Source organism: Taudactylus pleione, unplaced genomic scaffold, assembly GCF_031769625.1.
Source record: "Taudactylus pleione unplaced genomic scaffold, aTauple2 ptg002854l, whole genome shotgun sequence".
Taxonomy (NCBI): domain Eukaryota; kingdom Metazoa; phylum Chordata; class Amphibia; order Anura; family Myobatrachidae; genus Taudactylus; species Taudactylus pleione.
This window is the reverse complement of record NW_028287226.1, coordinates 171,108-197,112: the sequence shown is the minus strand read 5'-3', so window position 1 is coordinate 197,112 and position 26,005 is coordinate 171,108. Positions and strand designations below refer to the sequence as shown.

General features: G+C 50.7%; 1 protein-coding gene across 1 annotated transcript in view; it reads right to left on the bottom strand.

Annotated features, from left to right (window-relative positions):
- Positions 1–1,173: 1,173 nt before the first annotated feature.
- Positions 1,174–26,005, bottom strand: part of COTL1 (coactosin like F-actin binding protein 1) — a 29,156-nt gene continuing 4,324 nt past the window's right edge. The window contains exons 3-4 of the mRNA XM_088466341.1: positions 3,857–4,014; positions 1,174–1,915 (exon numbers count right to left, since the gene is read on the bottom strand). Coding sequence (XP_088322467.1) covers positions 1,805–1,915; positions 3,857–4,014 — 269 coding nt within the window. The 3' untranslated portion in view covers positions 1,174–1,804. The remainder of the gene's footprint in view (positions 1,916–3,856; positions 4,015–26,005) is intronic.

The window sequence follows — 26,005 nt, the reverse complement described above, 5'->3', positions numbered from 1 at the left end:
GTTACTATGGAGAATCCGAGCGTTGCACTGTGCACAGAATACTAACGAGAGAACCCTGCCTGGGCCTTTATTACATGGCTCCAGCTACCGCGCTCTCCCTCCTGAACTGGCGGCCGACCTCAGCCATGATTGGGGTTGTGATACGGACAATAGATAATTCCTAGCATCACTTTCTGCTTTCATGTTACATCTAAATAATTTTACAATTCTGGAAAAATGGGGTGGAAAGGGCATGCGCCAAATAGCGTGATAAATTTTAAACAAGGGTGCTCGTGCTCAAGTGAAAATGTGCGTACCAAAAATAAATTCTTTAAGGCTTATCTGAGAATAATATCAGCGGGATGCAGATAATGCTGGACCCGGATTTCCGGTGCCACAGAGGACCTTAATGAGAGCCAGACAGGAGAGAGAACATATAGTGTAGTATTTCCAGTACACAAAGTACATTATTGTTTGTTAGTGTTAGTTATCTTGCTCCTGACAGCTCGGACTTTATAATGAGCTGCCTGTGTGGGTCATCAGTTGCTACTGACGACCCACACAGGCAGCTCATTATAATGTCCGAGCTGTCGGGAGCAAGATAGGGTATAAAAAGGGTACTCCCAGACCTAGACCTCTACCCCTGAGGAAGTCCAAAAGACGAAACACGTTGGGCACTGCCAGCCTTACCACTAAGGACCATTGCAACGATTTTGCAGATAAGCACTTCATTTATTTATTCCTTTATATTAATTTGTTAATATGTTTCCATCGCATTTTCCTTTGTCTGTTTGAAATAAAGCCCCTTTGCCTTAAAAATACCCCACTGATGATGGATCTTTTTTTTTTATCTAAAGACCACCATCCTTGTATGTGGAAAAATCCTGGGGCAGGAGGAAAAGGGAATACGGATGATTAACAAGAGAGTACACCTTTATACCTTCATACAAGAATCTATTTGGTACGCACACTAGCAAACAATAATGTACTTTGTGTACTGGAAATACGACACTATATTTTCTCTCTCCTGTCCGGCTCTGATACGAGCCGTCTTCATTAAGGTCCTCTGTGGCACCAGAAATCCGGGTCCAGCATTATCTGCATCCCACTGATATTATTCTCAGATAAGCCTTTAGAATTTATTTTTGGTACGCACATTTTCACTTGAGCACGAGCACCCTTGTTTATAATTTATCACGCTATTTGGCGCATGCCCTTTCCACCCCATTTTTCCACATTACCTTTCATCTGACTGCCATACAGATACACGGAAAGGATTGAAGCCTCCTTTTACTAGAGGGATTAAAGTGTTTGAACGTTCATCTTATCATAAGATACCTGCACCGCAAGAAACTTTCAGGGTATTACATTGTGCGCCATCCAGGAACCACTACCCCCACACTAATTTTTACAATTCTATTGAACTTTTAAAAATAAAGAGAGAAGTTAGTGGAAGCGCCGCGTGTTGTGGGTTCTGGGTCAGATACATGTTACAGTAACGTCCGGTGAGGTCCGGCTTATACAGTCCAAGGCATTCTTATGCAAAGCATGGCGGCTCCAGCGGGTCAAGGTGACGAGAGATGATGGCGGAGCCAATTGTGCTGTAACCACGGAGAAGCCGGCCCGGTGGGGGTGATCACCTCATCACAAGGTGCATTATTAGTTGGGCTACAGGAGACCTGGCTGGGGGAGCAGAGGGGAGAACGCAGGCAAAGAAATAACCAGGTTTTGTTTTGTAATATAGTTTCCGACAGTTTCCAGTTGTTTTCAATGAGACGACTTTTGCACTTGATCCGGCAAAGCAGCACCCGGGCATGGGTTACCCTTATTCTGTCTGGGCATCATAATTGGCACCACCAGCCTTCTTCAGCTCGCTCCTAATGTAGCCTTCCTCCAGGTCTTTGGGGTCTGTGATTACCAGCTCTTTGGCAAAATTCTAAGAGGACAGGGAGATAAAGGCACATTTTATTGTCAGCGTCCATCGTCACTTTATAGTAAAAAACAGCAAAACAAGATGAACAAGAGGATTAGAGGGGAGCGCCAGGTTATTACAACGTACCAATCACAGGACTCCATACAAGAGGATTAGAGGGGAGCGCCAGGTTATTACAACGTACCAATCACAGGACTCCATACAAGAGGATTAGAGGGGAGCGCCAGGTTATTACAACGTACCAATCACAGGACTCCATACAAGAGGATTAGAGGGGAGCGCTAGGTTATTACAACGTACCAATCACAGGACTCCATACAAGAGGATTAGAGGGGAGCGCATGGTTATTACAACGTACCAATCACAGGACTCCATACAAGAGGATTAGAGGGGAGCGCCAGGTTATTACAACGTACCAATCACAGGACTCCATACAAGAGGATTAGAGGGGAGCGCCAGGTTATTACAACGTACCAATCACAGGACTCCATACAAGAGGATTAGAGGGGAGCGCCAGGTTATTACAACGTACCAATCACATCAGGACTCCATACAAGAGATCTGCGTGGTCACCATCTGCGCCAATTCGATGGCGGGTTACCACGTGTGAAAGTCCCAGAGCCAATAGTAACCGTAATTGGACTCTCGTATGTCAGCGCGCAGAATCAGCTCCATGAGCACAACACAGTGTTGAGTCCTCCCTGGTGGAGGTCTGATGTCACCCGTGGTCCTCAGGGGAAGGGGGAACCCACAGGACAGCCCCAAACAAACTATTTATTTTTATTGGGAGTTATAAAACAAAACTCAGTATAAGGTCTCAGCACTGGGCCTGGCACAGCCAGCCGGCAGCCAAACACTGTTCCCTAAAGCAAAGTGCACATATTACAGCGGCAGCTTACTCACGTTGGGCCCATCGGACGTCACCAGGATAACACATCAGGGATCTCTCCCGGACACAGCACAAGTGGCTGTTTGTTCGCATATGAACATTGGCTGCTATTGATTTGTGATCGCGCCAGAGAGGATTAATAATGAATCAGGCCCCCACTTCCCACCCATACTGACCCTGGGGTGAGTCTGTCACAAGGCGAACTAACACCAGCCACACGGACCGTGTAAGGAAGTGCCTGGAAATGGGACAGTCTGCAGCTCCCCAATATAGTGTGAACCCCCCACATGTACACGTAATGCAAAGGACGGAAACACGTGTGTGACTGCGATAATAGGGAAGCCGTGTTGTGAGCGGTTGTGGTCACATAACTGTGAGCGGCCAGAGGGACCATAAATATTAATTCATCAGCTGTTCCCGTGTTATTTGCGCAGCTCAGAGACCAGTGACGCTCAGCGGCCAAGAACTAGGTCACGATGTATAATTTTATCTCACCCGGTATAATCATTATTTTATTATCACCGTGTTACTGACTGAGAGGAGCGATGAACAGTTCAGCTACTAAAGATGCTGTGTACTGGGCGCATGCTCATGTGTCCCAACAGCGGCGACAGCGTGTAATGGCGGCCATTAAACCCCAAATGCAAAGTGTAACATTACAAATAAATAAGGACAAATTGTTTTTCCACGACTTGTATTTTATGATTAATGGGAGCAGACGTGTCCACCGAGAGCTCGGTACCCAGGAGACTGGCCGCTAGCTGGAAGGGGCGCGGTGGTCCACGCACGGGTTATGCCTGCGGCTTGCGCATGTTCTATTAATCACTGCTCTAACAGGATTTATAGGGCCATTATGCCTGGAACACTGCGGCCACTAGACGGTTGTCGATTCCACAGATTGGGCCACGCACGTGGCATCGGCTCCTCGTGGCCCTCACAGTTAGCAGTGGGGTGAATTCCTGGCGCACTGACAGATGTAGATTACAGTGTATGATTACATGAGGATAACCCCCCTGTATGGCAGAATAGGTCATAGTATATAGCAGAGGATTTACCTGCACCACGTCCTTCACCAACGTCTTGTCTGTACCGATCTTGGCGCGCTGGAGCCCGCTGACATTCTCACCGATCCAGGTAATTAACGCAAATTTAACCCTCTTGCTCAGGGCGTCTCCGGTGGTGAATCTGATGTAAGCAAACTGCCGATTGTCATCTGTAACAGAGGTGGAGGCAATTTCAACAACCCCTTTAATGGACTATGGAGTGCAAATAGAAAAATACATTATAAAAAATAACCAAAACTAACCAATAGCCGGATCACCATGATGTATCCATGTAACCGTCACATCCCGTAGCGCTACACAATAATCCATGTAACCGTCACATCCCGTAGCGCTACACAATAATCCATGTAACCGGCACATCCAGCAGCTCTACACAATAATCCATGTAACCATCACATCCAGCAGCGCTATACAATCATCCATGTAACCATCACATCCAGCAGCGCTACACAATCATCCATGTAACCATCACATCCCGCAGCGCTACACAATAATCCATGTAACCATCGAATCCCGCAGCGCTACACAATAATCCATGTAACCATCACATCCAGCAGCGCTACACAATAATCCATGTAACCATCACATCCAGCAGCGCTACACAATAATCCATGTAACCATCACATCCAGCAGCGCTACACAATAATCCATGTAACCATCACATCCAGCAACGCTACACAATAATCCATGTAACCATCACATCCAGCAGCGCTACACAATAATCCATGTAACCATCACATCCAGCAGCGCTACACAATCATCCATGTAACCGTCACATCCAGCAGCGCTACATAATCATCCGCATAACCGTCACATCCAGCAGCACTACACAATAATCCATGTTACCATCACATCCAGCAGCGCTACACAATAATCCATGTAACCATCACATCCAGCAGCGCTACACAATAATCCATGTAACCGTCACATCCAGCAGCGCTACACAATAATCCATGTAACCGTCACATCCAACAGCGCTACATAATCATCCGCGTAACCGGCACATCCAGCAGCGCTACACAATAATCCATGTAACCGTCACATCCAACAGCGCTACATAATCATCCGCGTAACCGGCACATCCAGCAGCGCTACACAATAATCCATGTAACCGTCACATCCAGCAACGCTACACAATCATCCATGTAACCATCACATCCAGCAGCGCTACACAATAATCCATGTAACCATCACATCCCGCAGCGCTACACAATAATCCATGTAACCATCACATCCCGCAGCGCTATACAATAATCCATGTAACCATCACATCCAGCAGCGCTACACAATCATCCATGTAACCATCACATCCAGCAGCGCTACACAATAATCCATGTAACCGTCACATCCCGCAGCGCTACACAATCATCCATGTAACCATCACATCCAACAACGCTACACAATAATCCATGTAACCATCACATCCAGCAGCGCTACACAATAATCCATGTAACCGTCACATCCAGCAGCGCTACATAATCATCCGCATAACCGTCACATCCAGCAGCGCTACACAATCATCCATGTAACCGTCACATCCCGCAGCGCTACACAATAATCCATGTAACCGTCACATCCAGCAGCGCTACACAATAATCCATGTAACCATCACATCCCGCAACAAGGTTTGTCCAAAACACATGTAATTATAATTTAAATGTATTAGTGACCCCCCCCCCCCCCCCAACCTTTTCACCATACAGCAGGTTAGATCTATAGTGCAAGTTAATACAACCTGATTTTTTCCTGTTAAATGATTTCTCTGTAACTCTACAGCTGAGACTGCACCGCTTCACAGAACTCGTAACCTATTACAATACACACACATATACACACACACACATATATATATATATATATATATATATATATATATATATATATATACCATTTGGCACAATACACTGCACTGCCCCTTACATACATAACTATGGCAGCTGTTTAGAAAGCGATGAAATGAGAAGAGCTTTGTAGATTGGGGTCACTGTGACCCGCCGTACACGGCTGCAGCCTATTGTCTGGTCTCAGGTCACTAGAGATTGTATAATGTCCCATGTGACAGGTTCTGGCGCCCGGCCTAGTGGTGGACACGCACGCACCACCCAGCAGTCAGTGCAGAATGGCGATTATAGCCTGGAGATCAGAGTTTAGGGCAGTAATGGATGCTGGACCTTGCCCCCATAGTGCTCTGCTGGTTGGGTGGGCAGTCGGGGGTGAGGGTAGGGGTGGCCATCAACCACCGATGGTACAGCCTTTGATGACCAAATCACTAAATAAGGGGATTATGCAGAGTGAGACCTATGCACAGCGCCGTAACAGGGCTTATTGCGTCCTGTGTAAGCCACACCCCCTGAGCGCATGACATCATGCAAAAGGGGCAGTGCCAGAAATTACAGTACTGCCCAAAGCATCCTCAGGATGTTCCAGGTGCTGTACTTGCTGCAGGTGCCCCTCCAGGCACCAGATTACACCGTCGCCTGGTTTCCCCCCGGAGAGGCGGATGGGGGAGGAAAGGGGGGGACTCATGTAGGCCCAGTACAGTAATGTAATGACACGTGTTAGAGCCCTATTATTTGCAGCTGATTAAGAGCAGGTACAGATACACGACCACTTGTGATTGGCTGATTGTGAAAGCACCACTGACGCCGTCAGGAGCTCGGGCATGAATTATATGTCAGTGTATTAGTCATTGTTTCCCTATATGAGCTGCACCTGATTTATTACAGAGGTTTCTAATCTGCTCTGAAGCTTAAATAACAATTACACAGTTCACAAGCAAAATAAATGGTTAGAAACATGGGGGTAAGTGCGTGGGACATATCCCTAATGTAACCAAGGTATGGCTCAGCGTGTTACATTGTGCACACGCTACAACTCAGTGTATTATACTTGGCACCAGGAATCACTCAGCATATTATACTTGTCACCAGGTATGGCTCAGCGTATTATACTTGTCACCAGGTATGGCTCAGCGTATTATACTTGTCACCAGGTATGGCTCAGCGTATTATACTTGTCACCAGGTATGGCTCAGTGTATTATACTTGTCACCAGGTATGGCTCAGCGTATTATACTTGTCACCAGGTATGGCTCAGCGTATTATACTTGTCACCAGGTATGGCTCAGCGTATTATACTTGTCACCAGGTATGGCTCAGTGTATTATACTTGTCACCAGGTATGGCTCAGCGTATTATACTTGTCACCAGGTATGGCTCAGCGTATTATACTTGTCACCAGGTATGGCTCAGCGTATTATACTTGTCACCAGGTATGGCTCAGCGTATTATACTTGGCACCAGGTATGGCTCAGCGTATTATACTTGGCACCAGGTATGGCTCAGCGTATTATACTTGTCACCAGGTATAGCTCGGCGTATTATACTTGTCACCAGGTATGGCTCGGCGTATTATACTTGTCACCAGGTATGGCTCGGCGTATTATACTTGGCACCAGGAATCACTCAGTGTATTATACTTGGCACCAGGTATGGCTCGGCGTATTATACTTGGCACCAGGTAAGGCTCAGCGTATTATACTTGGCACCAGGTAAGGCTCAGCGTATTATACTTGGCACCAGGTATGGCTCAGCGTATTATACTTGGCACCAGGAATCACTCAGTGTATTATACTTGGCACCAGGTATGGCTCAGCATATTATACTTGGCACCAGGAATCACTCAGTGTATTATACTTGTCACCAGGTATGGCTCAGCGTATTATACTTGGCACCAGGAATCACTCAGTGTATTATACTTGGCACCAGGTATGGCTCGGCGTATTATACTTGGCACAAGGTATGGCTCGGCGTATTATACTTGGCACCAGGTAAGGCTCAGCGTATTATACTTGGCACCAGGAATCACTCAGCGTATTATACTTGGCACCAGGAATCGCTCAGCGTATTATACTTGGCACCAGGTATGGCTCAGCGTATTATACTTGGCACCAGGAATCACTCAGTGTATTATACTTGGCACCAGGTATGGCTCGGCGTATTATACTTGGCACAAGGTATGGCTCGGCGTATTATACTTGGCACCAGGTAAGGCTCAGCGTATTATACTTGGCACCAGGTATGGCTCAGCGTATTATACTTGGCACCAGGTATGGCTTGGCGTATTATACTTGGCACCAGGTATGGCTCAGCGTATTATACTTGGCACCAGGTATGGCTCAGCATATTATACTTGGCACCAGGAATCACTCAGTGTATTATACTTGGCACCAGGTATGGCTCGGCGTATTATACTTGGCACAAGGTATGGCTCGGCGTATTATACTTGGCACCAGGTAAGGCTCAGCGTATTATACTTGGCACCAGGTAAGGCTCAGCGTATTATACTTGGCACCAGGTATGGCTCAGCGTATTATACTTGGCACCAGGTATGGCTCAGCGTATTATACTTGGCACCAGGTATGGCTTGGCGTATTATACTTGGCACCAGGTATGGCTCAGCGTATTATACTTGGCACCAGGTATGGCTCAGCGTATTATACTTGGCACCAGGAATCACTCAGCGTATTATACTTGGCACCAGGAATCACTCAGTGTATTATACTTGTCACCAGGAATCACTCAGTGTATTATACTTGTCACCAGGAATCACTCAGTGTATTATACTTGTCACCAGGAATCACTCAGCATATTATACTTGTCACCAGGTATGGCTCAGTGTATTATACTTGTCACCAGGTATGGCTCAGCGTATTATACTTGTCACCAGGTATAGCTCGGCGTATTATACTTGTCACCAGGTATGGCTCGGCGTATTATACTTGTCACCAGGTATGGCTCGGCGTATTATACTTGTCACCAGGTATGGCTCGGCGTATTATACTTGGCACCAGGAATCACTCAGTGTATTATACTTGGCACCAGGTATGGCTCGGCGTATTATACTTGGCACCAGGTAAGGCTCAGCGTATTATACTTGGCACCAGGTAAGGCTCAGCGTATTATACTTGGCACCAGGTATGGCTCAGCGTATTATACTTGGCACCAGGAATCACTCAGTGTATTATACTTGGCACCAGGTATGGCTCAGCATATTATACTTGGCACCAGGAATCACTCAGTGTATTATACTTGGCACCAGGTATGGCTCGGCGTATTATACTTGGCACCAGGTAAGGCTCAGCGTATTATACTTGGCACCAGGTAAGGCTCAGCGTATTATACTTGGCACCAGGTATGGCTCAGCGTATTATACTTGGCACCAGGTATGGCTCAGCGTATTATACTTGGCACCAGGTATGGCTTGGCGTATTATACTTGGCACCAGGTATGGCTCAGCGTATTATACTTGGCACCAGGTATGGCTCAGCGTATTATACTTGGCACCAGGAATCACTCAGCGTATTATACTTGGCACCAGGAATCACTCAGTGTATTATACTTGTCACCAGTAATCACTCAGCGTATTATACTTGGCACCAGGAATCACTCAGCGTATTATACTTGTCACCAGGTATGGCTCAGTGTATTATACTTGTCACCAGGTATGGCTCAGCGTATTATACTTGGCACCAGGTATGGCTCAGCGTATTATACTTGTCACCAGGTATAGCTCGGCGTATTATACTTGTCACCAGGTATGGCTCGGCGTATTATACTTGTCACCAGGTATGGCTCGGCGTATTATACTTGTCACCAGGTATGGCTCGGCGTATTATACTTGGCACCAGGAATCACTCAGTGTATTATACTTGGCACCAGGTATGGCTCGGCGTATTATACTTGGCACCAGGTAAGGCTCAGCGTATTATACTTGGCACCAGGTAAGGCTCAGCGTATTATACTTGGCACCAGGTATGGCTCAGCGTATTATACTTGGCACCAGGAATCACTCAGTGTATTATACTTGGCACCAGGTATGGCTCAGCATATTATACTTGGCACCAGGAATCACTCAGTGTATTATACTTGGCACCAGGTATGGCTCGGCGTATTATACTTGGCACCAGGTAAGGCTCAGCGTATTATACTTGGCACCAGGTAAGGCTCAGCGTATTATACTTGGCACCAGGTATGGCTCAGCGTATTATACTTGGCACCAGGTATGGCTCAGCGTATTATACTTGGCACCAGGTATGGCTTGGCGTATTATACTTGGCACCAGGTATGGCTCAGCGTATTATACTTGGCACCAGGTATGGCTCAGCGTATTATACTTGGCACCAGGAATCACTCAGCGTATTATACTTGGCACCAGGAATCACTCAGTGTATTATACTTGTCACCAGGAATCACTCAGCGTATTATACTTGTCACCAGGAATCACTCAGCGTATTATACTTGTCACCAGGTATGGCTCAGTGTATTATACTTGTCACCAGGTATGGCTCAGCGTATTATACTTGGCACCAGGTATGGCTCAGCGTATTATACTTGTCACCAGGTATAGCTCGGCGTATTATACTTGTCACCAGGTATGGCTCGGCGTATTATACTTGTCACCAGGTATGGCTCGGCGTATTATACTTGTCACCAGGTATGGCTCGGCGTATTATACTTGGCACCAGGAATCACTCAGTGTATTATACTTGGCACCAGGTATGGCTCGGCGTATTATACTTGGCACCAGGTAAGGCTCGGCGTATTATACTTGGCACCAGGTAAGGCTCAGCGTATTATACTTGGCACCAGGTATGGCTCAGCGTATTATACTTGGCACCAGGAATCACTCAGTGTATTATACTTGGCACCAGGTATGGCTCAGCATATTATACTTGGCACCAGGAATCACTCAGTGTATTATACTTGGCACCAGGTATGGCTCGGCGTATTATACTTGGCACCAGGTAAGGCTCAGCGTATTATACTTGGCACCAGGTAAGGCTCAGCGTATTATACTTGGCACCAGGTATGGCTCAGCGTATTATACTTGGCACCAGGTATGGCTCAGCGTATTATACTTGGCACCAGGTATGGCTTGGCGTATTATACTTGGCACCAGGTATGGCTCAGCGTATTATACTTGGCACCAGGTATGGCTCAGCGTATTATACTTGGCACCAGGAATCACTCAGCGTATTATACTTGGCACCAGGAATCACTCAGTGTATTATACTTGTCACCAGGAATCACTCAGTGTATTATACTTGTCACCAGGAATCACTCAGCGTATTATACTTGGCATCAGGTATGGCTCGGCGTATTATACTTGGCACCAGGAATCACTCAGTGTATTATACTTGGCACCAGGTATGGCTCGGCGTATTATACTTGGCACCAGGTAAGGCTCAGCGTATTATACTTGGCACCAGGTAAGGCTCAGCGTATTATACTTGGCACCAGGTATGGCTCAGCGTATTATACTTGGCACCAGGAATCACTCAGTGTATTATACTTGGCACCAGGAATCACTCAGCGTATTATACTTGGCACCAGGAATCGCTCAGCGTATTATACTTGGCACCAGGAATCACTCAGTGTATTATACTTGGCACCAGGTATGGCTCGGCGTATTATACTTGGCACAAGGTATGGCTCGGCGTATTATACTTGGCACCAGGTAAGGCTCAGCGTATTATACTTGGCACCAGGTATGGCTCAGCGTATTATACTTGGCACCAGGTATGGCTTGGCGTATTATACTTGGCACCAGGTATGGCTCAGCATATTATACTTGGCACCAGGAATCACTCAGTGTATTATACTTGGCACCAGGTATGGCTCGGCGTATTATACTTGGCACAAGGTATGGCTCGGCGTATTATACTTGGCACCAGGTATGGCTCAGCATATTATACTTGGCACCAGGAATCACTCAGCGTATTATACTTGGCACCAGGAATCACTCAGCGTATTATACTTGGCACCAGGTATGGCTCAGCGTATTATACTTGGCACCAGGTATGGCTTGGCGTATTATACTTGGCACCAGGTATGGCTCGGCGTATTATACTTGGCACCAGGTATGGCTCAGCATATTATACTTGGCACCGGGAATCACTCAGTGTATTATACTTGGCACCAGGTATGGCTCGGCGTATTATACTTGGCACAAGGTATGGCTCGGCGTATTATACTTGGCACCAGGTAAGGCTCAGCGTATTATACTTGGCACCAGGTATGGCTCAGCGTATTATACTTGGCACCAGGTATGGCTCGGCGTATTATACTTGTCACCAGGTATGGCTCAGCATATTATACTTGGCACCGGGAATCACTCAGTGTATTATACTTGGCACCAGGTATGGCTCGGCGTATTATACTTGGCACAAGGTATGGCTCGGCGTATTATACTTGGCACCAGGTATGGCTCAGCGTATTATACTTGTCACCAGGAATCACTCAGCATATTATACTTGGCACCAGGTATGGCTTGGCGTATTATACTTGGCACCAGGTATGGCTCAGCATATTATACTTGGCACCAGGAATCACTCAGCGTATTATACTTGGCACCAGGTATGGCTCAGCGTATTATACTTGGCACCAGGTATGGCTTGGCGTATTATACTTGGCACCAGGTATGGCTCAGCGTATTATACTTGGCACCAGGTATGGCTCAGCATATTATACTTGGCACCGGGAATCACTCAGTGTATTATACTTGGCACCAGGTATGGCTCGGCGTATTATACTTGGCACAAGGTATGGCTCGGCGTATTATACTTGGCACCAGGTAAGGCTCAGCGTATTATACTTGGCACCAGGTATGGCTCAGCGTATTATACTTGGCACCAGGTATGGCTCAGCGTATTATACTTGGCACCAGGAATCACTCAGCGTATTATACTTTGCACCAGGAATCACTCTGCATATTATACTTGGCACCAGGTATGGCTCAGCGTATTATACTTGGCACCAGGTATGGCTCAGCGTATTATACTTGGCACCAGGAATCACTCAGCGTATTATACTTGGCACCAGGTATGGCTCGGCGTATTATACTTGCCACCAGGTATGGCTCAGCATATTATACTTGGCACCAGGAATCACTCAGCGTATTATACTTGGCACCAGGTATGGCTCGGCGTATTATACTTGGCATGAGGTATGGCTCAGCGTATTATACTTGGCACCAGGTATGGCTCAGCGTATTATACTTGGCACCAGGTATGGCTCAGCGTATTATACTTGGCACCAGGTATGGCTCAGCGTATTATACTTGGCACCAGGTATGGCTCAGCATATTATACTTTGCACCAGGAATCACTCAGTGTATTATACTTGGCACCAGGAATCACTCAGTGTATTATACTTGGCACCAGGTATGGCTCAGCGTATTATACTTGGCACCAGGTATGGCTCGGCGTATTATACTTGCCACCAGGTATGGCTCAGCATATTATACTTGGCACCAGGAATCACTCAGCGTATTATACTTGGCACCAGGTATGGCTCGGCGTATTATACTTGCCACCAGGTATGGCTCAGCGTATTATACTTGGCATGAGGTATGGCTCAGCGTATTATACTTGGCACCAGGTATGGCTCGGCGTATTATACTTGGCACCAGGTATGGCTCGCGTATTATACTTGGCACCAGGTATGGCTCAGCGTATTATATGTGGCACCAGATATGGGATCAGCGTATCATACTTGGCACCAGGTATGGCTCAGCGTGTTACACTTGGCACCAGGAATCACTCAGCGTATTATACTTGGCACCAGGTATGGCTCAGCGTATTATACTTGGCACCAGGTATGGCTCGGCGTATTATACTTGCCACCAGGTATGGCTCAGCATATTATACTTGGCACCAGGAATCACTCAGTGTATTATACTTGGCACCAGGTATGGCTCGGCGTATTATACTTGCCACCAGGTATGGCTCAGCGTATTATACTTGGCATGAGGTATGGCTCAGCGTATTATACTTGGCACCAGGTATGGCTCGGCGTATTATACTTGGCACCAGGTATGGCTCGCGTATTATACTTGGCACCAGGTATGGCTCAGCGTATTATATGTGGCACCAGATATGGGATCAGCGTATCATACTTGGCACCAGGTATGGCTCAGCGTGTTACACTTGGCACCAGTGTTACATGATGTGAACTGAGGGCAGTGTGTGTCAATGTGAATTGGGGCACTGTATCATAACAACAATTGGGGGCACTGTCATAATGTGAATTGGGGGCACTGTGTGGCATAATGTGAATTGGGGGCACTGTGTGGTATAATGAGAATTGGAGTCATTTTGTTTTGATATAATCATGAGTGTGCAGCCTATCAATTCACAAGGAACTAGTAACATCACCGAGGCGTGAGGCACAACATGCCTCAGTGAGGTTCCTATTAAACGGACTGGCTGAATACTGGCTGCTCACACTGCCTACCGGTGACCGGTAGCTTCCCCCCGTGCTTGTGCTGACCACATCCTGAGCACGTGCTCCTGCAGGCAGGGAATGCAGAGGGCGGCACAGGGAACAGGCCCAGGCACCGGTTATTACAGCGCTGGCAGCAGGACTGGTGCCAACAACATTTGGCTGAAGAAAGCAGCTTAATGTCAGGACGGTAGATGAACTATGCTGCGTAATAAGAGTTGCTGTAACCGTACTGATGCAGCCATCACACATGGAGCGGTCACCCTGCGGCACAGGCGCCAGGTGAGATATAAATGATGGCGGCTTATTGTCAGGCCTGGGAAAAGGTGCAAGAATTGAGCTTTCCAGTAAAACGCTGAGAATGGATTATCCTCAGGAAACAGCGATGCGGGGTCAGGACAAGGTAATAACCTTGCAAGAAATCCTGTGCGACGAGAAGCTTCAGAGGACAGCGTGGTCACCATGGCGACTAACGTGTTCGTGATGGTAAAGAGCAGCGTCACATGGACACGGCAGGAAAGCCTGTGGATTCCCAGGGTCGGCAGAGCCGACAGTGATCGTTCTGGAAAGGACGGTGTTAAATACTGACTGGTGCATCTGTGTTTATAGCAATGACAGCAGGTTCTCCGCGCAGCGCTGCTGGGAGTAACAACGGCTCAGGCAGTAAATGTGCATTTTAAAGTACACACAATTCACACAGAATACAGTATCTCTGGCAGCCTGTATAAGGCGGGGGCATCCAAATAGGTTACTTGGAGCCTCATAATAAGAAAACTACTTTGAATGTTTGGCCACACTTTTTTCTATCATACATGTGTGTCCACATGAGCGCCGCGTTACTCGGTAGCGCTGAGCGTCTTTTCGTTCAACGTTTTACCTTCAAATGCATCTTAGTTACACAGCAATGTGAATTGGACGCACAAGCAGCTACTGCTGGATAAAATTATATATATTCTGTGTGCAACTGCGGCTATATCTGCATGCCTATATTCTGTGTGCAACTGCGGCTGTATCTGCATGCCTATATTCTGTGTGTGACTGCGGCTGTATCTGCATGCCTATATTCTGTGTGCAACTGCGGCTGTATCTGCATGCCTATATTCTGTGTGCAACTGCGGCTGTATCGGCATGCCTATATTCTGTGTGTGCAACTGCGGCTGTATCTGCATGCCTATATTCTGTGTGTGCAACTGCGGCTATATCTGCATGCCTATATTCTGTGTGTGCAACTGCGGCTGTATCTGCATGCCTATATTCTGTGTGCAACTGCGGCTGTATCTGCATGCCTATATTCTGTGTGCAACTGCGGCTGTATCGGCATGCCTATATTCTGTGTGCAACTGCGGCTGTATCTGCATGCCTATATTCTGTGTGCAACTGCGGCTGTATCGGCATGCCTATATTCTGTGTGCAACTGCGGCTGTATCTGCATGCCTATATTCTGTGTGCAACTGCGGCTATATCTGCATGCCTATATTCTGTGTGCAACTGCGGCTGTATCTGCATGCCTATATTCTGTGTGTAACTGCGGCTGTATCTGCATGCCTATATTCTGTGTGCAACTGCGGCTATATCTGCATGCCTATATTCTGTGTGTAACTGCGGGTGTATCTGCATGCCTATATTCTGTGTGTGTGACTGCGGGTGTATCTGCATGCCTATATTCTGTGTGTGTGACTGCGGGTGTATCTGCATGCCTATATTCTGTGTGCAACTGCGGCTGTATCTGCATGCCTATATTCTGTGTGCAACTGCGGCTGTATCTGCATGCCTATATTCTGTGTGTGTGACAGCGGGTGTATCTGCATGCCTGTATTCTGTGTGTGTGACAGCGGGTGTATCTGCATGCCTGTATTCTGTGTGTGTGACTGCGGGTGTATCTGCATGCCTATATTCTGTGTGTGACTGCGGCTGTGTCTGCATGCCTATATTCTGTGTGCAACTGCGGCTGTATCTGCATGCCTATATTCTGTGTGTGTGACTGCGGGTGTATCTGCATGCCTGTATTCTGTGTGTGACTGCGGCTGTATCTGCATGCCTATATTCTGTGTGCAACTGCGGCTGTATCTGCATGCCTATATTCTGTGTGTGACTGCGGCTGTATCTGCATGCCTATATTCTGTGTGCAACTGCGGGTGTATCTGCATGCCTATATTCTGTGTGCGACTGCGGCTGTATCTGCATGCCTATATTCTGTGTGCAACTGCGGGTGTATCTGCATGCCTATATTCTGTGTGCGACTGCGGCTATATCTGCATGCCTATATTCTGTGTGCAACTGCGGCTGTATCTGCATGCCTATATTCTGTGTGCAACTGCGGCTGTATCTGCATGCCTATATTCTGTGTGTGTGACTGCGGGTGTATCTGCATGCCTGTATTCTGTGTGTGACTGCGGCTGTATCTGCATGCCTATATTCTGTGTGTGTGACTGCGGGTGTATCTGCATGCCTGTATTCTGTGTGTGATTGCGGCTGTATCGGCATGCCTATATTCTGTGTGCAACTGCGGCTGTATCTGCATGCCTATATTCTGTGTGTGTGACTGCGAGTGTATCTGCATGCCTATATTCTGTGTGCAACTGCGGCTGTATCTGCATGCCTATATTCTGTGTGCAACTGCGGCTGTATCTGCATGCCTATATTCTGTGTGTGTGACTGCGGGTGTATCTGCATGCCTGTATTCTGTGTGTGACTGCGGCTGTGTCTGCATGCCTATATTCTGTGTGCAACTGCGGCTGTATCTGCATGCCTATTTTCTGTGTGTGTGACTGCGGGTGTATCTGCATGCCTGTATTCTGTGTGCGACTGCGGCTGTATCTGCATGCCTATATTCTGTGTGCAACTGTGGCTGTATCTGCATGCCTATATTCTGTGTGTGTGACTGCGGGTGTATCTGCATGCCTATATTCTGTGTGCAACTGCGGCTGTATCTGCATGCCTATATTCTGTGTGCAACTGTGGGTGTATCTGCATGCCTATATTCTGTGTGTGACTGCGGCTATATCTGCATGCCTATATTCTGTGTGCAACTGCGGCTGTATCTGCATGCCTATATTCTGTGTGCAACTGCGGCTGTATCTGCATGCCTATATTCTGTGTGTGTGACTGCGGGTGTATCTGCATGCCTGTATTCTGTGTGTGACTGCGGCTGTATCTGCATGCCTATATTCTGTGTGCAACTGCGGCTGTATCTGCATGCCTATATTCTGTGTGTGTGACTGCGGGTGTATCTGCATGCCTGTATTCTGTGTGTGACTGCGGCTGTATCTGCATGCCTATATTCTGTGTGTGACTGCGGCTGTATCTGCATGCCTATATTCTGTGTGCAACAGCGGCTGTATCTGCATGCCTATATTCTGTGTGCAACTGCGGCTGTATCGGCATGCCTATATTCTGTGTGCAACTGCGGCTATATCTGCATGCCTATATTCTGTGTGTAACTGCGGCTATATCTGCATGCCTATATTCTGTGTGCAACTGCGGCTGTATCTGCATACAAAATACTACATTACTACCTTACGGCTGCCACACTAACGTAGCGTTGTGCATGCAGATATAGCCGCACACAGAATATAGCCATGCCGCAGAAGCCGACCGAAGAAGACGCACATTTGCACGAAAAGACACTCAGCGCTACAGAATCACGCAGCGGCACGGTGCGAATAGAAGGGCAGTTTAACGCGCAAGGAGGCTAGACGCAAAAATCTTAACTACCTCTTGAGCTCCAGACCCCAGAGGAATCCTGGCCAGGGGCGTATTTATAATGGGTGCAGGGCGTGCAGTGCACACAGGGCCCTTGGGTCTCAGGGGGGCCCACACCGCACACCCTGCACCCATATGTTTTAATACTTACCCCTCCGAACTCCTGCGTCTGCTGTAGCGCTGCACAAAACACTTGGAAAATGGCTGCAGCGGCAGTAGGGATATCGCTGAGAAAATGATGGGCATGACATTTTCCGGGTGACTTGCGTATATACAAACTAGCGCCTAGCGTTTACTGCTCCGGTGATGCGGCCGGCCGCCAGGGAGAGAGGAGGGGGCCCTGGACGGGTAATGCACACGGGCCCCAACCTCTGCAAGAGGCCACATTCCAGCAGGAGACACATTCATCCCGCTGGCCATAGTGAACCGCCCCTGGTATAAGATATGAAAAGGCGCCATTTCAGTCTTCACTATAGGCCGCAGACAAGCCCCCTCCCCAGTATAAGACCAGGGCATAGAAATAATGTACAATACATGGGCCAAGCAGTGACATCTAGGAGCCAGGGAAGTTGCACATCCAGTTACCTCAGCAGGGTAATTGTACGCGCTCTCTGAATGTTTGTACGGGAGGTGACCTGCGATGTACAATGGCCGAAAAGAGTTTCATTCAGTGTCCGCACTCTGACATAACCTCTCAGCAGGCGCAGGGCTTCTCCGGTTTTATTACGCAAGGTCTAAACCGACCGTGCAATAAATCTTCTCAGTGTAAAACAACAAAGCAAATATCAACAAAGTAATTAACAATCCATGTAAGAGGCCTAATTCTGCATATGTGATACGGACAAGTGAGTGTTTTATACACCCTTCATGGGAATCAGTCATTATGTCGACATTTACAATGCAAACACCACAATGTCGGCATTCTGCATGGACCAGCGGCAAAGGGTCAGGCTGAGGCAGGGGAGGGTCAGGGTTAGGCTGAGGCAGGGGAGGGTTAGGCTGAGGCAGGGGAGGGTCAGGGTCAGGCTGAGGCAGTGGAGGGTTAGGCTGAGGCAGTGGAGGGTCAGGCTGAGGCAGTGGAGGGTCAGGCTGAGGCAGTGGAGGGTCAGGGTCAGGCTGAGGCAGGAGGGTCAGGGTCAAGCTGAGGCAGTGGAGGGTCAGGGTTAGGCTGAGGCAGTGGAGGGTTAGGCTGAGGCAGGAGGGTCAGGGTCAAGCTGAGGCAGTGGAGGGTCAGGGTCAGGCTGACAGTGGAGGGTCAGGGTCAGGCTGAGGCAGTGGAGGGTCAGGGTTAGGCTGAGGCAGTGGAGGGTCAGGGTCAGGCTGAGGCAGTGGAGGGTCAGGGTCAGGCTGAGGCAGGGGAGAGTCAGGGTCAGGCTGAGGCAGGGGAGGGTCAGGCTGAGGCAGGGGAGGTTCAGGGTCAGGCTGAGGCAGGGGAGGGTCAGGGTCAGGATGAGGCAGGGGAGGGTTAGGCTGAGGCAGGAGGGTCAGGGTCAAGCTGAGGCAGTGGAGGGTCAGGCTGAGACAGTGGAGGGTCAGGGTTAGGCTGAGACAGTGGAGGGTAAGGGTCAGGCTGAGGCAGTGGAGGGTCAGGGTCAGGCTGAGGCAGTGGAGGGTCAGGGTCAGGCTGAGGCAGTGGAGGGTCAGGGTCAGGCTGAGGCAGTGGAGGGTTAGGCTGAGGCAGGAGGGTCAGGGTCAAGCTGAGGCAGTGGAGGGTCAGGGTCAGGCTGAGGCAGTGGAGGGTCAGGGTCAAGCTGAGGCAGTGGAGGGTCAGGGTTAGGCTGAGGCAGTGGAGGGTCAGGGTTAGGCTGAGGCAGTGGAGGGTTAGGCTGAGGCAGTGGAGGGTTAGGCTGAGGCAGTGGAGGGTTAGGGTCAAGCTGAGGCAGTGGAGGGTCAGAATCAGGCTGAGACAGTGGGGGGTCAGGGTCAAGCTGAGGCAGTGGAGGGTCAGGGTTAGGCTGAGTCTGTGGAGGGTCAGGGTTAGGCTGAGGCAGGGGAGGGTCGGGCTGAGGCAGGGGAGGGTCAGGCTGAGGCAGGGGAGGGTCAGGCTGAGGCAGTGGAGGGTCAGGGTCAGGCTGAGGCAGTGGAGGGTCAGGGTTAGGCTGAGGCAGTGGAGGGTCAGGGTTAGGCTGAGGCAGTGGAGGGTCAGGGTTAGGCTGAGGCAGTGGAGGGTCAGGGTCAGGCTGAGACAGTGGAGGGTAAGGGTCAGGCTGAGGCAGTGGAGGGTCAGGGTCAGGCTGAGGCAGTGGAGGGTCAGGGTCAGGCTGAGGCAGTGGAGGGTCAGGCTGAGGCAGTGGAGGGTTAGGCTGAGGCAGGAGGGTCAGGGTCAAGCTGAGGCAGTGGAGGGTCAGGGTCAGGCTGAGGCAGTGGAGGGTCAGGGTCAAGCTGAGGCAGTGGAGGGTCAGGGTCAGGCTGAGGCAGTGGAGGGTCAGGGTTAGGCTGAGGCAGTGGAGGGTCAGACTGAGGCAGTGGAGGGTGAGGGTCAGGCTGAGACAGTGGAGGGTTAGGCTGAGGCAGTGGAGGGTGAGGGTTAGGCTGAGGCAGTGGAGGGTGAGGGTCAAGCTGAGGCAGTGGAGGGTGAGGGTCAGGCTGAGGCAGTGGAGGGTCAGGGTCAGGCTGAGGCAGTGGAGGGTCAGGGTTAGGCTGAGACAGTGGGGGTCAGGGTCAGGCTGAGACAGTGGAGGGTCAGGCTGAGACAGTGGAGGGTCAGGGTTAGGCTGAGGCAGTGGAGGGTCAGGCTGAGGCAGTGGAGGATCAGGCTGAGACAGTGGAGGGTGAAGGTCAGGCTGAGGCAGTGAAGGGTCAGGGTTAGGCTGAGGCAGTGGTGGGTCAGGCTGAGGCAGTGGGGGTTCAGGGTTAGGCTGAGGCAGTGGAGGGTCAGGCTGAGACAGTGGAGGGTCAGGCTGAGACAGTGGAGGGTCAGGCTGAGACAGTGGAGGGTCAGGCTGAGACAGTGGAGGGTGAGGGTCAGGCTGAGGCAGTGGAGGGTCAGGCTGAGGCAGTGGAGGGTCAGGGTCAGGCTGAGGCAGTGGAGGGTCAGGGTCAGGCTGAGGCAGTGGAGGGTCAGGGTCAGGCTGAGGCAGTGGAGGGTCAGGGTCAGGCTGAGGCAGTGGAGGGTCAGGGTCAAGCTGAGGCAGTGGAGGGTCAGGGTCAAGCTGAGGCAGTGGAGGGTCAGGGTCAGGCTGAGGCAGTGGAGGGTCAGGGTTAGGCTGAGGCAGTGGAGGGTCAGGGTTAGGCTGAGGCAGTGGAGGGTCAGGGTTAGGCTGAGACAGTGGAGGGTCAGGCTGAGACAGTGGAGGGTCAGGCTGAGACAGTGGAGGGTCAGGCTGAGGCATTGGAGGGTGAGGGTCAGGCTGAGACAGTGGAGGGTTAGGCTGAGGCAGTGGAGGGTGAGGGTTAGGCTGAGGCAGTGGAGGGTGAGGGTCAAGCTGAGGCAGTGGAGGGTGAGGGTCAGGCTGAGGCAGTGGAGGGTGAGGGTCAGGCTGAGGCAGTGGAGGGTCAGGGTTAGGCTGAGACAGTGGGGGTCAGGGTCAGGCTGAGACAGTGGAGGGTCAGGCTGAGGCAGTGGGGGGTCAGGGTTAGGCTGAGGCAGTGGAGGATCAGGCTGAGACAGTGGAGGGTGAAGGTCAGGCTGAGGCAGTGAAGGGTCAGGGTTAGGCTGAGGCAGTGGTGGGTCAGGCTGAGGCAGTGGAGGTCAGGCTGAGGCAGTGGAGGTCAGGCTGAGGCAGTGGGGGGTCAGGGTCAGGCTGAGGCAGTGGAGGGTTAGGCTGAGACAGTGGAGGGTCAGGCTGAGACAGTGGAGGGTGAGGGTCAGGCTGAGGCAGTGGAGGGTCAGACTGAGGCAGTGGAGGGTGAGGGTCAGGCTGAGGCAGTGGAGGATCAGGGTTAGGCTGAGACAGTGGAGGGTCAGGGTCAGGCTGAGGCAGTGGAGGATCAGGGTCAGGCTGAGGCAGTGGAGGGTCAGGGTCAGGCTGAGGCAGTGGAGGGTCAGGCTGAGGCAGTGGAGGGTCAGGGTCAGGCTGAGACAGTGGAGGGTCAGGCTGAGACAGTGGAGGGTCAGGCTGAGACAGTGGAGGGTCAGGGTCAGGCTGAGACAGTGGAGGGTCAGGGTCAGGCTGAGACAGCGGAGGTTTAGGCTGAGGTAGGAGGGTCAGGGTCAAGCTGAGGCAGTGGAGGGTCAGGGTTAGGCTGAGGCAGTGGAGGGTCAGGGTTAAGTTGAGGCAGTGGAGGGTCAGGGTTAGGCTGAGACAGTGGAGGGTCAGGGTCAGGCTGAGACAGTGGAGGGTCAGGCTGAGACAGTGGAGGGTCAGGCTGAGGCAGTGGAGGGTCAGGGTTAGGCTGAGGCAGTGGAGGGTCAGGGTCAGGCTGAGGCAGTGGAGGGTCAGGCTGAGGCAGTGGAGGGTCAGGGTCAGGCTGAGACAGTGGAGGGTCAGGCTGAGGCAGTGGAGGGTCAGGGTTAGGCTGAGGCAGTGGAGGGTCAGGGTTAGGCTGAGGCAGTGGAGGGTCAGGGTTAGGCTGAGGCAGTGGAGGGTCAGGGTCAGGCTGAGGCAGTGGAGGATCAGGCTGAGGCAGTGGAGGGTCAGGGTTAGGCTGAGGCAGTGGAGGGTCAGGGTTAGGCTGAGACAGTGGAGGATCAGGGTCAGGCTGAGGCAGTGGAGGGTCAGGGTCAGGCTGAGGCAGTGGAGGGTCAGGGTCAGGCTGAGGCAGTGGAGGGTCAGGGTCAGGCTGAGACAGTGGAGGGTCAGGCTGAGACAGTGGAGGGTCAGGCTGAGACAGTGGAGGGTCAGGGTCAGGCTGAGACAGTGGAGGGTCAGGGTCAGGCTGAGACAGCGGAGGTTTAGGCTGAGGTAGGAGGGTCAGGGTCAAGCTGAGGCAGTGGAGGGTCAGGGTTAGGCTGAGGCAGTGGAGGGTCAGGGTTAAGTTGAGGCAGTGGAGGGTCAGGGTTAGGCTGAGACAGTGGAGGGTCAGGGTCAGGCTGAGACAGTGGAGGATTAGGCTGAGGCTGTGGAGGGTTAGGCTGAGGCAGTGGAGGGTCAGGCTGAGGCAGTGGAGGGTCAGGCTGAGGCTGCAGGAAGTTAGGCTGAGGCAGTGGATGGTCAGGGTTAGGCTGTAGGAGGGGAGGGTCAGGGTTAGGCTGCAGGAGCGGAGGGTCAGGGTTAGGATGCAGGAGGGGAGGGTCTGGGTTAGGCTGCAGGAGAGGAGGGTTAGGCCGAGGCAGCGGAGGGTCAGGGTTAGGCTGAGGTAGGGGATGGTCAGGGTTAAGCTGAGGCAAGGGAAGGTCAGGATTAGGCTGCAGGACGGGAGGGTCAGGCTGCAGGCGAGAAGGGTCAGGGTTTGGCTGCAGGAGGGGAGGGTCAGGCTGCAGGAGGGGAGGGTCAGGCTGCAGGAGGGGAGAGTCAGGATTAGGCTGCAGGAGGGGAGGGTCAGGGTTAGGCTGCAGGAGGGGAGGGTCAGGGCATTTGCATAAAGACAGAGATGCGGAAAAAGATGCAGCCGGTCCATGTCTGCGTGAGACTCAGGTCCTTAGTGCCGGCATTAATGGGGAGATGTAAGTGGCTATTCAAACACAGTAAGGAGCGAGACAATATTATTAGGACTGGAGGAAAGGCCCGAGGCCCGAGGCTTGCCTGCCAGCCAGTCAGGGCCTTAGGAGTTTCCTTCATAAAGCAGCAAAAGACTATGGCCCTCATTCAGAGGCGGTCACAAGAAACGAGTGCTCGTTCTGAAAGAGGGCGGCCGCTTCTTTTTTTTAGTGTGGCCTCCTGGTCGCTAGCTAAGTTGTGGGTTACCACCCACAGCTTAGCGACTGACCAGGGTGATGGTCGCGATGGTCAAGACCATTGTGGCTTGCAACGAGACCCTAGGGTTGGGTCTTGGTACCGCAAGCCCCAGGGAGCTTCCTGCTCTGATCGAGCAGGAAACTCCCCACTGACATCACTGCTGATGTCAGTGTGGCCGCCCACAAAACGCCAAGCGTTCCTTAAGGAACGCCTCCGTTTGTGAAGCCAACATCGACAGCCGGCCCTTTTGTAGTAAGCTCCAGAGCGAGAGAGTTTCTCCGGGGCTTGCGTACACGCAGTGCGGCCGCTGCGCGTGCGCAGGATCAAGACATCGACCCGGTAGCGAGCGCTCAGCGCTTGCGACCGACTCTGAATGAGGTCCTATATCCCGCTAGGGGACGAGAACGGTCAGTTTTGGTTTGTGGAAGTTCTGAACACAGCAGGAACTTATTGGAAAGGTGGATTTATTATACAGCTGGACGCTGCCATCTCAATGTATATTTAATGTATCGTCTACCCAATATGGAGCCGCCACCGTCTGCTGACGGGATGATGGGAAGCCCGCTGGAAGGCGTCCAATGTGGCCATTTTCAGTGCGTTTCCTTATGATATCGGCAACTCTGTTCTTACAGTCTATAAATAGAACTTATAGGAAGTGCGGATTAGGTGCCCTGCTGCCCATCTACTGCACAGACGCCAGGGTACTGCCGCAGCTGGCAGGACGGCGCTCTCACAACACCCTCACATAACATCATTTATCTTCAGTAATGAGTCATTTGCCCCAACACTACCCAGAACTGAGGTGGGAGCCTCCTCATCTCTCTGTGTGCCCGGGAAAGAAACCTCAGAGGCACAGAGGTCTCCTCTCTCCTACCTGTGCCTCAACATTTCTTCTTTCACCCCACCTGCCCCCCAAGCCTTCGCCCCTCCTGCATATGCCCCCATAAACGTTTCCCACTCACAGATCCCCTGGGGGAGTGGGAATATATAAGGTGTGATCTGGGCCAGGGCTAATAACGTGGCACGTTACATTGGGTGCATTTAGCTACTCAGCCGGGATCCAGCTCCTGGTGCCCTTCTTGCCAGCGGCAGGAAAACAGCTGTAGGGGTTAATGGGTGCTGAGAGCGTCTTAAACACTTCTTGGTAAATAAAGATTATAAATGGCAATCTCTGTACCTGGCATTGATTGCAGTAAGCACATCCGGGTCTGCCCGGCACGTTGCTGAACTCAGTAATCCGTGCCAGGATAAACTGCCCGAGTCACTGCGGAGAAGCTGCCATTACACAGCCGTCCACCAGCCGGGATTCAATTAATATTCACCCAATGGAGCTCAGCCGCACTTGAACTTTCCAGGGAATTGTGAGGTCACACAGGGAACAATGGAGGCAACTCACAGGCCTGAGATTTATTCCAGGGAGAGGGATGGGTGCCGGCTAGGGGGGAGATTAGTCCCCAAAGAGTCGCCGGCTCTGCCATCCTGGCCAATGTATGGAAAACTGGTTTAAATCACAATAAGGGGTCACATCCATGTAGTGCAAAAAGAAAAGGTCTCCGTTAAAGGGACCTGTCCACAGTTATTCTGATGATGGAGATGAGGCGTAATGCCAGCTACCGGGGGATTGTCACAGGAAAGTCAGGAAAACTCCAGTGCTTCCCTGTCAGATGCTGGCTGGCCTGACCACATTGTCCCGGAGAGCTGGGCGCCGCCTCATTCAGCAGAACCCCCCCTAAACGGGCCAATATGATCTTCCCATGAGACCGCCTTACGCAGACCGCTGAGGCTGGGAGCTAATGTGTCCTTCTCCCCCAAATCTGATGAGAAGGTTTATGCTCCGAGTGTCTGTCTTTAAAGACACCGTAACATTTACACAACCACATTTATTGCAGCCTGCGACCCGAGATGAGAGGGCGACATTCAGATAAATGTGACAGCGTGCGGTGAGAAACGTGTGCTTGATTTTCCCAAGGACCCTTCCCAAGCTGTCATAGCACTTTCAAAAAAATAAAAAAGTATGAGAAAGTATATAACACAAAGGTCTGTGTCTCTGTGGGGCAGATATTACAGTAGAACTAAATACACGGCACAGATAATAACTGCTGAATGCCCTGATCACGGTGAGGGGAGCAGGGGAGGAATGCTGTAACCAGGGGGCATGTCTGCACAGATTACCTGGGGGGTGGGACAGGCACATCAGCACATTCCGGAAATTAAAGCGATAGCAATCTCCGTAACTAACGGGCGAGGCCTCGGATTGTGCGGACCAGAGCATGACCGCTATGTCAGACCCAGGGGGAGATGGATCAAACCTCTGAGAGAGATAAAAGTAGAGAAATTGGCCACAGCAATCAATAAACTGCTGTCATTTATCTGGCATT